This window comes from Lissotriton vulgaris, chromosome 7 (genome assembly GCF_964263255.1).
Source record: "Lissotriton vulgaris chromosome 7, aLisVul1.2, whole genome shotgun sequence".
NCBI classification, from domain to species: domain Eukaryota; kingdom Metazoa; phylum Chordata; class Amphibia; order Caudata; family Salamandridae; genus Lissotriton; species Lissotriton vulgaris.
Window position 1 is genome coordinate 1,713,443,394 of NC_141695.1, and position 12,975 is coordinate 1,713,456,368.

Here is a 12,975-nt window from a genome sequence, read left to right on the forward strand (position 1 = left end):
TGAGAGAATCTCCCTTTGAAGACCACAAGCTTTCTACCTTCCCTATCCTGCTCCAGACTAACTACATTGATATGCAGCCTTTTGTGGGAAGGCAGGATACAGCCTATTTAAGTGTAAGTAGGAGTGTGCCCAACTCCACCCTCCAATCCTGGCAGTGATGGCCCATCCAGGTACACCTATGCACTTTATTGTGTGTGGATGCCTAGGGGGATACACAAAAACGAACTGTCAACTACACCTGTCATATGTCCCAGAGGCAGGCTGCAGGCAGTCAATCCACTTTATTCGATTAATTAACATGATAAAAGTACAAAAGACAAACCACAAACATAGACAATATGACAAATAATTTTGACTTAATAATAAAAATACACAGACAAGATTTCTATACACTTAAATAAAAATACTAGCACAAGATCATACCCCTTGTCCCATAAAATGACAGTAAAAATTACAATCTTACTTAGGGAGAACACATCTTTAGGTTTCTTTGTTTCTTTAGCCTCACAGCAGCTACCAAAAAAGATGCAATGTTAAAAATATCCCCAGGATTACATAAAGACTGTAGGAAGACCAATGCTGGTCTTACCTTAGTGAAACCCCTGCCTCTCAGGATAGGAACCAGAAATCTCAAGCGAATATTGGAATAAAAATCACAAAACATCATGAAGTGCAATGTGTCCTGGGATGAAAAATTATCACATTGGCAGGGTTCAGCATAAACAGGATTACACCATTCCCGATAATTCCCCAATGTGAAATGGATCAGACTGAAGCGGAGCCTAGTTAGGAGCCAACGATGGTAAGGTTTATTAACTATTGTTAAATAAGGTTCCAATTTAGTTGAAGTTTTTAACAGATAATGGGCCCTAATTAATGGTTTACATAGCTCCTGTTCTTCTCGTTCCAACATCAAAACCTTATTGCAATTCAATTTTACCCACAATACATCCTGGCTGCAGGCACTAAATGGCTATAGTAGAAAATGCCAACTTTTTAAAAGTGGCATTTTCAAAATTATAATTTAAAATCCGACTTCGCCATAAGAAAGGGGTTTCTTTACAATAACAAGGACACCAAACATATAATGGTTACCTGCTCTCATTTGGAAATTACCACTTATTTATTGTTATAATTTAACTCTAATGTTATCCTATGAGCGATGCAGGCCTTGCAGCAGTAAAAATTAATTGTAGAGTATTTCACTACCAGGACATGTCAAATAAAAAAGTTAATGTCCATTATATTAAATATAAAAAAAGTAAATATTTAACTATATATATACTGCACCCTATCTTCTGGGCTGTCCAGGGTCTACCCTAGGGCTGATATATATGTTTTAAAAAGGAACTTTTGGGTCTAGGCACAGGTCGTGCCACTTTCCTAGGAACTTACAATTAAATTAAAAATGCCAATTGGGGACAAGCCAATTCTACCAGGTTTTAAGGCGAGCACAATCACTTTAGCACTCAATAGCAGTGATAAAGTGTGCAGAGTCCAGTATAAACGAAGTCAGCAAAACAAGGTTGAAGGCAAAAGGTTAGGGGGAAAGCCATGCAAACACTGCCAGATCTAACACACCCTAAATAGGGCTGTCTATTCCTACCTGAATGGGATCTAGAGGGCACTTTTCTTTCTTGCATACGAGCTAATGACAACATTGCAACTTTATTCACCATGCCCGTACATTTAATGGCCCATGCAAGACCTTTATATATCTGTAAGAATCTGAGGGGCCCTTCACCTGTCATTTTACACTATACTTTTGAGAAAGTGCAGTAAAACATATGATCTCTGCTAACAAGGAGTTCTGATATACATTCCAGGGGTGGTTCTGTCAACAGCGCAGAAGGTGCAGTTGCACCAGGCCTGAAGGGTCGACGGGGCCCACTGGACCCAAATTATAGCTTTTTTAATATCAAACCATGTGATGGGAGGGGGCATTTTCTTTTCTTTCATTAGAACTCATAGCAATGTTGCTTGCCACTAATACAAGCCAATGTAGGACAATATTTAAATGAAATTCGACCTTGCTGATACAAGTATGGAAAGGGGCGACCATTCGGTCCCCCCGAACGTATGGTGGAGTACCACGATCCCCCCGGGAAGCCATCTTGGGCGGGAGGCGAGTCTCGGCTGGTATGCCCGAAGCGGCGTAGCCGGCACGCGCCTTTTCCCACCCTGGAGTGGGTTGTCCTAGACACTGACGCGGCCGGCCACGCCCTCGGAGGCAGGCGGGGGCGGGTTTACGCCCGCCCGAAGACGGATAAAAGGAGCAACAAGCCAAGAAAGCATCCTCTTGTTCCTGTGCTCTGAAGCTGCACCTCCCCGCTGCACGTGAGCTCGAGACGGAACGAAGAGCCAATTTTGAGCGTTGTAATCTTTCTTTTTGTTTTACAGATATCTTCGTTTGAGAATGCCAGGCAAGAAGGTCGGAAAGCGGGTCGGTACAGATCAGATGCTCCGCATGCTCATAAAGGAGGTAGCCGATTTGAAGAAGCAGATGGCGGCTAAGAACGGGAGGGAGGACCGAAGCGAGTCATCGGACCAGCTTTGCCAGGAGTAGTCCCTGGTGGGAGAGGCAAGAGGTCCAAAAGGGGGGCACTTGGGGGGGAAACCCCGGTTCCCGATACCCCACTTGAGGAGCCAACCCCGGTTCCAAAGGAGGGGCATCCGATCCCCGTAGTGGTCACCCCCGTGACCGGGGAAGATATGCCTCCCTAGTTAGCGGCACAATTGGCAGCGTGGTTGGGAAAAGATAGTGAGGGCACCACGGCTGACGACGCCCGGGCAGTAATGAGACAACTGCGGGAATCTAGAGAGGCTGCGAAGGCACCATCTTCTGTTACCCCGCCAGTTCCGGCGGCGGAAAATGCAACAGGCCCAAGTTCGGCGGCAAATGCAGCATCTGGTTCAGGTAAGCGGCCATTGCCGATCGCGGGGGAGGGGTCTGTACCTTCACGAAGGGAGAAGGTGGCTCAGCATGTTCCACTGGAAATTAAGGAAAAGATTTGGGCGAATAAGTATGTGAACATTTTTTCTTTGCTTACCGACCATTACGAGATGGAGCATGTTAAGAGCCAAAAGGAGCTCATGCATCCGAGTGTTTGGCGCGCAAAAATGGCCGCCTTTAAGGTTGATGAAAACATAGGTACTTGGGGCAGAGCGTGGGGCATTTTTACCTCCATCATGGGCGAGCGCAGGCCCGAGTTGCTGACCGAGTTGCCTATTTATCAGTCACATATCATGGAGTATTCCGTATCGTACGGGGGCAATCAGTGGTTCTGTTATGACAATATTTTTAGAAAAGCAAAGGAGCACGACCCAGTTCTGACTTGGGATTGTTTCGACTCCGTTTCATGGCAAAAAATGGAGAGTTCAGGAATGTTAAAAGTGCCATTGTCAGGGAGTAACGGGGGTGAATCTTCCCGCCAATACTCTGGGACACCCTTTCGGACGGGTGCAGGTAACGAGCACCACTCGAAACCGAGTGGCAACGCAGGTAAAAGGGGGATTTGTTGGAATTTTAACAGGGGAAAATGTACGAGGCCCCAGGGGTCATGCAAGTTCAGACATGAATGTGGGGGGTGTGGGCAGCCATCCCATCCTGAGTCCATGTGCAGAGCCAAAACGGGTGATAACGGTGGTAGGGGAAGCGCCAAACAGGTCTGAAATAGTCCGAGGGGCGCCTTTACCTACTCCGATTGATACCATGGCAATGATTCCTTGGCTCAACGAATACCCGGATCATGCTTCCGCTGGGGTGTTGCGAGACGGGTTTTCATATGGTTTCCGCATCCCAGTGGGGGATTTTCAGGGTGTAGCAAACTGTAAGAATCAACTGTCGGTCTTGCAGCATACGGCGGTGGTACAGGTAAAGATTGGGAAGGAGGTGACTCGAGGTCGTGTCGCCGGTCCATTTGATTTGCCACCGGTTGCTAACTTTGTTTGTTCCCCTCTAGGGGTGGTCCCCAAGAAGGACCCGGGTGAGTTTCGGCTGATACATAACTTGTCAGCCCCACGTGGTCTTTCCGTGAATGAAGCGATAGACCCGGAAGTGTGTTCGGTGCGGTACGCATCTTTCGATGGGGCCGTTGCCATGTTGAATCACCTGGGATCCGGGGCGCTGATGGCAAAATCAGACATCGAGTCAGCGTTCCGGTTGCTCCCGGTGCACCCAGACGATCAGCGTCTCCTTGGTTTTATGTTTCAGGGTCGCTATTACATGGATAGATGTATGCCAATGGGGTGCTCGATATCCTGTGCCTATTTTGAAAAGTTCAGTTGTTTTCTGCAATGGGTATTCACAAGGAAGACGGGTTTTCAGCATGTTATGCATTATCTCGATGACTTTCTGTTTTTGGGGGCAGCCGGGGATCCTGAGTGTGGACAGGCCTTACATGAATTTTGTGTCTTAATGAATCAATTCGGTGTGCCATTGGCGCCAGGTAAGACTGTGGGTCCCTCAACTTTGCTCGAGTTTCTGGGGATCGAGCTCGACTCGGAAGAAGGTTGTTTTAGATTACCCAGGGAAAAAGTGTTAAAATTCATGACATCCCTTGAAACATGTATTCGTGCGACGAAAGTAAACCTGCATCAATTGCAACAGGTGGTGGGTCAGTTGAATTTTGCCCTGAGAGTAATGCCAATGGCACGCCCCTTTTCCCGCTCGATTGCACAAGCCATGGTCGGCCTGAAGGAAGGACATCACCGCACGAGGCTCTCGGCAGAGGTTCGCCAAGACATGCACATTTGGTTGGCATTTTTGGCAGATTTCAATGGTCGAATTGTCTGGAACAAACCGGCGGTGTCCTCCGAGGAGCTGGGGCTTTGGACAGATTCGGCGGGGAGTGTAGGTTTTGGTGCCATATTTGGTACACAATGGTCGGCTCAAAAATGGCCGTCATGGTGGCACGAGTGCGGGCTGACGAGTAACATTGCTTTCCTTGAACTCTTCCCTATTTTGGTGGCCTTGAAAACATGGCCGGAGGGGTTTCGGGATCATTCTGTGGTGTTCTGGTCTGATAACATGACTGTGGTTGAGTGTATCAATAGTCAGGCAGCACGTTGCAAATGGATTCTGAGACTGCTCAAAGAAATTGTGTTATTGTGTATGCAGTTGAATGTGCTCTTTAGGGCAAGACATGTCCCGGGGGTACTGAATCAAGCGGCTGATGCGCTTTCTCGTTTCCGTATGCAGGCCTTCTGGGGTTTTCTGCCCACAGCGGACCTGGTGGCAGCACCCTTTCCCGAAGCTCTCTGGTCTCTCGGTGCCCCGAACTACAAAACCTCGTGGGCGAGAGTTTAGCACCCAGGACAAGGAAGGCATATGAAGGGGCGTTCCGTTCCTATTTGTCCTTTTTGGGTTCTGCTGGGGGGGGAGCTTTGGGGACAGGAAGAGCTTGTCGTAAAATTTCTGCTGTCTTTACATCAGGCAGGCAAATCAGTAGCTACGGCCCAGAGGCATCGGGCCGCCATTTCCTTTATGGCAAGGGCTCATGGGATCCAGGACCCGACAGCATCTTTTGTGGTGCAGAAAGCGCTACGTGGGTGACAACGCCTTGAGGGTCGCAGAGTAGATGAGAGGCACCCGATAGGTCTGGATAGGTTGACCCTGTTATTGTCCGTACTCCCGGCAACGTGTTCATCCCAGTACGAAGCAGTGTTATTCCGAGCTGCATTTGCGCTAGCATTCCATGGGGCTATGCGGGTAAGCGAATTAGTGGCGAAGAACAAGCAGGATACGATGGGGGGACAGGGGGGAGACGATGACAGTCTCGTTTGTTAGGTCCAAAACCGATCAGGGTGCAATTGGGGACTGCATAATCATTCAGAGGATCCCCGGGTCTTCCATGTGCCCTGTGGTGTGCGTAGAGGAATATTTAGCGCAGAGGGTGGCATCATGGGGGGGGACCTTGTTGAGACACGCTGACGCCACCCCACTGACGAGGTTTCAGTTCCAGCGGGAGCTTGCGATGTCGATTTCGGCCGCGGGCTTGAACCCCGGCGAGTTCGGGACCCATTCCTTTCGGATAGGGGCTGCTACTGAGGCTACAGCCAGGGGTCGGAGTGTAGAAGAAGTAAAACGTTTGGGGCGTTGGTCCTCGAACTGTTATAAAAGGTATGTGCGGTTGCACATGTTGTGAAGCTGTAATAATGTACTCACGCTTCTTGTTTTTGTTTGGTTTTCAGTTGCGCAAGCTTACGAGGCGGGGCGGACTGTGCGGTCGACCCGACACCTGGGGACCAGCGGTCAGACATCACCGGCTGCGAACAAGGAGGTGTGGGTCGTGGGCCACTCATACGTGAGGCGTGCCGCGGACGTATTCAAAGCAGGTGACATGATTCACGTGGCTGGGGAATACGGGTACAGGGTGTCCTTCTACGGAAGGGGCGGGCTCTGTATTGACCGGTTTCAATCCATTTTCGAGGGTTTGTTAGGGCGGACAAGGTCACCGCCGTCTATAATTATAGTCCATCTTGGGGGCAACGATTTGGTGGCCACTGGTAGACGACTTCTTCTTGAGGCAATGCTTTCCACAGTAAGTTGGTTGGCAAGAAGAGTTCCAGGGTGCACAATTGCATGGTCCCATATGATCCCACGGAAAGTGTGGCGGGGGGCTATTTCGGTTTCTGCTCTGAATCATTCAGTGAAGAAAATAAATAACAAATTGAGTAGATTGTTTCGTTGAAGTACACTGCATTCTGTTTCGCATGGTTGTATCAAAGGGGACAGTATGTATTTGGGGGATGGGGTTCATTTGTCCTGGGTGGGGAATGAGTTACTCATAGGAGACCTCATAGCTTGGCTAAAGAGTTTAAAACATGACCTTTAGGCAGGAGTTGTGGGGGGTCCGGATAGCCGGTCAACTATCCGGCCTGTGGCGGTAAGGTCATGATCGGTGAGCAGTAATTGGAAGATCCCTATGGGGGGGCGTCACCCATTACGGATGGGAGCGCTCGGGGGAGGTGGCCATTGGCCCCTCAACGGGGAGGCGGTCCCTTCTAAGGATAGGCCGCCGGAAGGAAAGGAAAGGTGGTCAAGGCCCCTTCCTGGATAGGAGGGGCTACGGGCCCTCCTGGGGAATTTCCCGGGGCCAGGACATCTGCGACGGCAGATGGGGTAAGTTGTGTGGGGTTCGGGAGGGGGTTTACGCTACCTTTTAGACACCTCACACGAGTCCTCGGACGACCGTTAAATGGCGTCGAGTTCATTGGGGCCCCCGTCAAGTCCAAGGGAAATTGGTAGATGCACTTGAGGTACGCCTCTGTGCGGTCGCTCCCCTCACAAGTGAGGGGGGTATTTCTGGTTTAGGGATCTGACACCGGTTACGACCTTGCCGTTGGCCCTTAACGTTAGGATGTACAATTTCAAGTCAAATGTTTTGTAGGATGTTAGTTCGGCTAGGAGAACCTTTGTATTAGAGATCTGTTAAGGTTAGCCAAACATCGTAATGTGGAAATGAAATTGTACATAATATGAAACTGTTATTTTAAAGTTTTTTGATTTTGTTTCATATTTTAATAAATACGGCCGGGAGGGTCACTCCCTCCCGCCTTCCAAAAGTTCAGAACCGTTTCCGGTTTCCCATCCTTGGGGATTGTGTTGAGAGGGGGTGGCGGGTATCTCAGCCATATGGAAAGGGGCGACCATTCGGTCCCCCCGAACATATGGTGGAGTACCACGATCCCCCCGGGAAGCCATCTTGGGCGGGAGGCGAGTCTCGGCTGGTATGCCCGAAGCGGCGTAGCCGGGGCGCGCCTTTTCCCGCCCTGGAGTGGGTTGTCCTAGACACTGACGCGGCCGGCCACGCCCTCGGAGGCAGGCGGGGCGGGTTTACGCCCGCCCGAAGACAGATAAAAGGAGCAACAAGCCAAGAAAGCATCCTCTTGTTCCTGTGCTCTGAAGCTGCACCTCCCCGCTGCACGTGAGCTCGAGACGGAACGAAGAGCCAATTTTGACCCACCCACCAGCCCCTGAGGACAGCTAGTTGTTTAGAATAAAGTTTTGATGTGGTAACTCTATTTCTTGCAGGTTGTGATGATTGTCGTGATATTTTGAGTATGCAATAAAGAATGGTCATTTTCAGTATGTTTTTTTTTTTCCAAATAAAGTAATTCTGCACTAGTGTTGATCAGTAATCATGCTTGTAATAGTTATGGTTGTTTTGTAATTTAGTAATTTAGGTAAATTGTCGTATTTATTTTGGTCGGGCGGTAAGGTCATGATCGGTGAGCAGTAATTGGAAGATCCCTATGGGGGGGCGTCACCCATTACGGATGGGAGCGCTCGGGGGAGGTGGCCATTGGACCCTCAACGGGGAGGCGGTCCCTTCTAAGGATAGGCCGCCGGAAGGAAAGGAAAGGTGGTCAAGGCCCCTTCCTGGATAGGAGGGGCTACGGGCCCTCCTGGGGAATTTCCCGGGGCCAGGACATCTGCGACGGCAGATGGGGTAAGTTGTGTGGGGTTCGGGAGGGGGTTTACGCTACCTTTTAGACACCTCACACGAGTCCTCGGACGACCGTTAAATGGCGTCAAGTTCATTGGGGCCCCCGTCAAGTCCAAGGGAAATTGGTAGATGCACTTGAGGTACGCCTCTGTGCGGTCGCTCCCCTCACAAGTGAGGGGGGTATTTCTGGTTTAGGGATCTGACACCGGTTACGACCTTGCCGTTGGCCCTTAACGTTAGGATGTAAAATTTCAAGTCAAATGTTTTGTAGGATGTTAGTTCGGCTAGGAGAACCTTTGTATTAGAGATCTGTTAAGGTTAGCCAAACATCGTAATGTGGAAATGAAATTGTACATAATATGAAACTGTTATTTTAATGTTTTTTTATTTTGTTTCATATTTTAATAAATACGGCCGGGAGGGTCACTCCCTCCCGCCTTCCAAAAGTTCAGAACCGTTTCCGGTTTACCATCCTTGGGGATTGTGTTGAGAGGGGGTGGCGGGTATCTCAGCCATAGCGGAACTTACCGAGTGACTCCGGGCCACGGATCGCACATTCCTTGCTCTTTGCTGCTCTTTTCCGTGGTAACTCTGAAAGAAAAGTGGGAAACTGATTGAAAGGATTTGGCTTAACAATGGGACTGATTTTCAGATCAGAAGCTTTGTAGAAGACTGAAGAAGGGCAGCTTTAACCCCTCCCATGCTTGTGACGGAACTGTTCCGTCACGAGCCTCGGGTGGGCTGTGCTGGTGACAGAACAGTTCCGTCACGGCCCGCTCGCCACGCCTGCGCTGCGCGAATTCCGCGCCTGCGCTGACGTTCTAAAGAGCGGGCGGGGCCGTGACAGAACCGTTCTGTCACAAGCACAGCTCACCCGCGGGCCGTGACAGAGCGGTTCCGTCAAGAGCACTGGTGCGCCGCGCGGCCCCGCCTCCCCCTTAGCGCTGCGGCGGAATAGCCGCCGCAGCGAAGGGGCTAGTTCCCTTTGTTGACATTGTTGAAAATATATGGCAGATGTTTGTGAAGAAGAGCATGGCCAGCTCACACCATGAGGCTCATTTACAAGCCACTGGTCACTTTTTTTGACCCACCAATGGGCTTACCCATATTTACAAGGCGTGGTAAAGTCACCCTCCATGACTTTTCATGGCCTTGTAAATATGGTCCCCTTTCATGCATTGCTCTGTGTGAAAGGTGCTTTTCATGGGTTTTGCTGTGTGTTATCACGCAACATCCATGGAACTTGACGCATTTCCAGATTTACAACATTTTGTAAAACTGGGAATGCATCAGAATTCCTTGCCGGATGGCAAGACGAGGAGAAATCCTTTTATTTCTGCTTGTTTTTTTCTCTTTCTCTGCGTGCTGCATTCTGCAACACGCGTAGAAAGAGAAAATTACCTTTAATTAGTTTTTTCTGTGCAGGATTCCTGTACAAAAACAATCATTCCCCCAGCACAGACACCCTTGCAAAATGATGCAAGGGTGTCTGCACTGGTGCACAGCTGCTGTTTGTGCATGTATCTTGTAGATGCTGTGCATTCCTGCCCTTTAATTTTTGACGCACAGCAAGAAGCCTTGTAAATGATGCACAATGTTGGCAGGACACCATCTTTTTAGCCTTGGGCTCTAACAGGCACATGCATCATTGTTGGCTTTTGCGATTTCTTAATTGCGATTTTTAAGGAATCTCAATTAAGAAATCGCAAAAGCCTATGCATGAAGAAATCACAGAAAAATTTGTGATTTCTAAACATTCCTTAATTGCGACTTGCAAATTGCGAGTCGCAATTAAGGAATGCCTCCCCATTCATTCCTATGGGCCTAGAGGCCCATAGGAATGAATGGGAAGACATTCTCAATTTGTGATTCGCTAATTGCGAATTGCAAATTGAGAATGCGATTTCAAGGGTGCAGGGGTGTCCAAAGGACAACCTGTTGCACCCCTGAAATTAATCTGTGAACATATGTTGTGCACACACATGCCCTAAGGGCATGTGTGTGCAAAACATGAAACTTTGAAAAATGCACAAAAGTGCATTTTTCAAAGTTTTCGCAAATTACCATGAGGTTCAACCTCATGGTAATTTGCTCCCCGTATTTGCGAAATCGCTATTTTTAAAACTTTCATGCATTGCATTTAAGGAATCACAAAATGCGATTCCTTAAATGCAATCGCAATTTGAGAACTCGCAAATATTTGCAAATTCTCAAATTGCGAGGGCCTTCACCCTTGATGCATCCCAAAAGCTGATTTTGCGATCGCAAACGGTCGATTTTAGCGATTTGCATTGTTTGCGATCGCAAAAAGCTTTGATGCATGTGCCTGTTAGTTTGCAAATGATTGATCTTAAGAGTGTTTTCTGTTATTAGTTGTTTAAATCAAACCAATATTTAACCGTTGGCCCCTCATTGTTTTGGAACCTTTTTCGGATAAGAGGCAAACTCACATATATGCCTAAATAAGTATTAAAACATGAGTGCAAATTACACACATGAAAGAACTGCAGACACAATTTTCACCATGTAATACCTTGCATAAACCACGCATGCAAACAGTGTACATATGCTGAAAAATTTGAACAATGAATACGTTAGCCTATAGTCCAAGTGTTTTCATTAAAATGGGGTGCAAACTAGGTTCCCTACGGTATCAGAATGTAGCTGTGTGCAATTTGCACCCATACTATCATCTCCTTTGTAGGATACTGAGAAAATGAACTTTCGTGTGAACTGATTTCTTAAAATGCAGAGTGGGAATGTAGTGCGTACATTCCCTATTAGCACATAGCATGTGCAATTAAGGTCTTAGATTTAGAAAGCCACCAGGACACACTTTTCCATTTTCTAGGAATTCACAAACTTTTTCAGAAGTGCAGAATTCCCACGTGTTCTTCGGGGAATTTCCTCAAAGGCGTCAATGGAGTCGCCTCTCGAATACATATTTATTTTCTAATGCATGGAACACATTTTACTCCATGTAAATAGGGCTTCCTTTAAACTCCCTGGAAGTCTGGGAGTGATCCATTCCCTATTCCATCCTGAAACGGGGCAGTTTCTTGTAGTCCTTGCCTGGAAACATCTCCAACCATTTTAAGGGTAGAAAAGGGTCAGAGAGGAGTTTGAAAATGTCTACAAACGTACATGTTTTGGGCCATTCCTAACCTCCCAACACAAGTCACATCTTGGAACGCCCACTTTCCGCCTCCTGCTGGAAATATTTCCACCTTCGTGGTATAGAAATACAAACTAGCAGAAATCTCCCTATGGACTCCTGGCAAGCAAAATTGTATATTCAATTTGTAAATTCATATTTATGATCAAATTTACCTTTGTCAATAAGACCCAGGGCATTCTGGCAACCCTATTTCATTTTTAAAATAATGTACACTTACTTTTGGTTGAAACTATTCGAACAAAACATAACAATTTTAAATGAAACATTACTTTTGCACGCCCTCTGTTTGCAAACGAATTATTTCGGAAATGCATTGAATACACATTGCAATCTGGACAAGGTCAAAGGCCAATGTTTCTTCTCTGTGTATTTCTTGTTTCGAATTATTACAAATGCTGAAATATCCCTCGTGTTGTATCGAATTCGCTCTCAAACTTACCCAGAAGCTCGTTAAGATCTGGCGGTTTTTGCAGATTGATAGTTTTTGTACCTGTGACCTTCATCACCCCTCGTCCCACTCGCCCTCATTACAGCCCTTAACAGGGAGGCAGATCCCATTCTCACCCCCCTACACCTGGGATGAACCCTGTAATTAACCTGGTGTTACTGGTATACATTTCACAAGGCTTTCTCAAGCAGGGAATGTTTCACTCTCCTGTGATCCTTACCTGAAGCTTTTATATTGTGTAAACAGATACTCCAGACTCGAAAGGAGCCAGGATGCACTTGGGTGCTATTAATGTAGTGATTTGATTGGTTTTCTTTCTATTTTAGAAGCCCAAAACACTCATAAAGTGTGAGTACAATCACAGCTTCTAGTTGAGCAGCAAGCTAATATCGCCTTTTTACTGACATCAGCTTTAGAAATCAGCAATTTATAACCCCATCGCCGCGGGGCTAATTTACCCACGGCGCGGGGGGAGGGGCCGCTCGCGGCGCGCGATGCTGATGACGAGCTCAGCTCATAATGCAGCACGGTGGCTCTGTGCTGATGAGGAGCTGAGCTCATCATGGCCACGCCCGCTCAATGGAACGCCCAGCACAGCGGGGTAATTATCCCCGCGTGGGCGTTCCGCGGAGGCCATGATGAGCTCAGCTCGTCATCAGCACAGCGCCACCGTGCTGCATGACGAGCTGAGCTCGTCATCAGCACGGAAATGGTTAAACAGTACCTTCACAACAGAAGTGCTTATTTTATAACCGTGAGGTGCTGGTCTTTCTCAATCAATCAAACAGGATTTGCAAAGCACGGCTAAACACTTGTTCCAGGCGCTGAGAGCACGGCCGCCAGGAAGGGTTCCGTTGAACAGTCCGGTCCGGAGTCCTTTCCTGAGATCCAGCAGAGAG

The 12,975-nt window shown here is 47.8% G+C and overlaps 1 protein-coding gene across 1 annotated transcript in view; it reads right to left on the reverse strand.

The window, feature by feature from the left end:
• LOC147706375 (cadherin-like protein 26) overlaps positions 1–12,975 on the reverse strand; it is a 359,502-nt gene that overhangs the window by 32,199 nt on the left and 314,328 nt on the right. Inside the window, exon 17 of the mRNA XM_086932874.1 lies at positions 8,979–9,041. Coding sequence (XP_086789000.1) covers positions 8,979–9,041 — 63 coding nt within the window. The remainder of the gene's footprint in view (positions 1–8,978; positions 9,042–12,975) is intronic.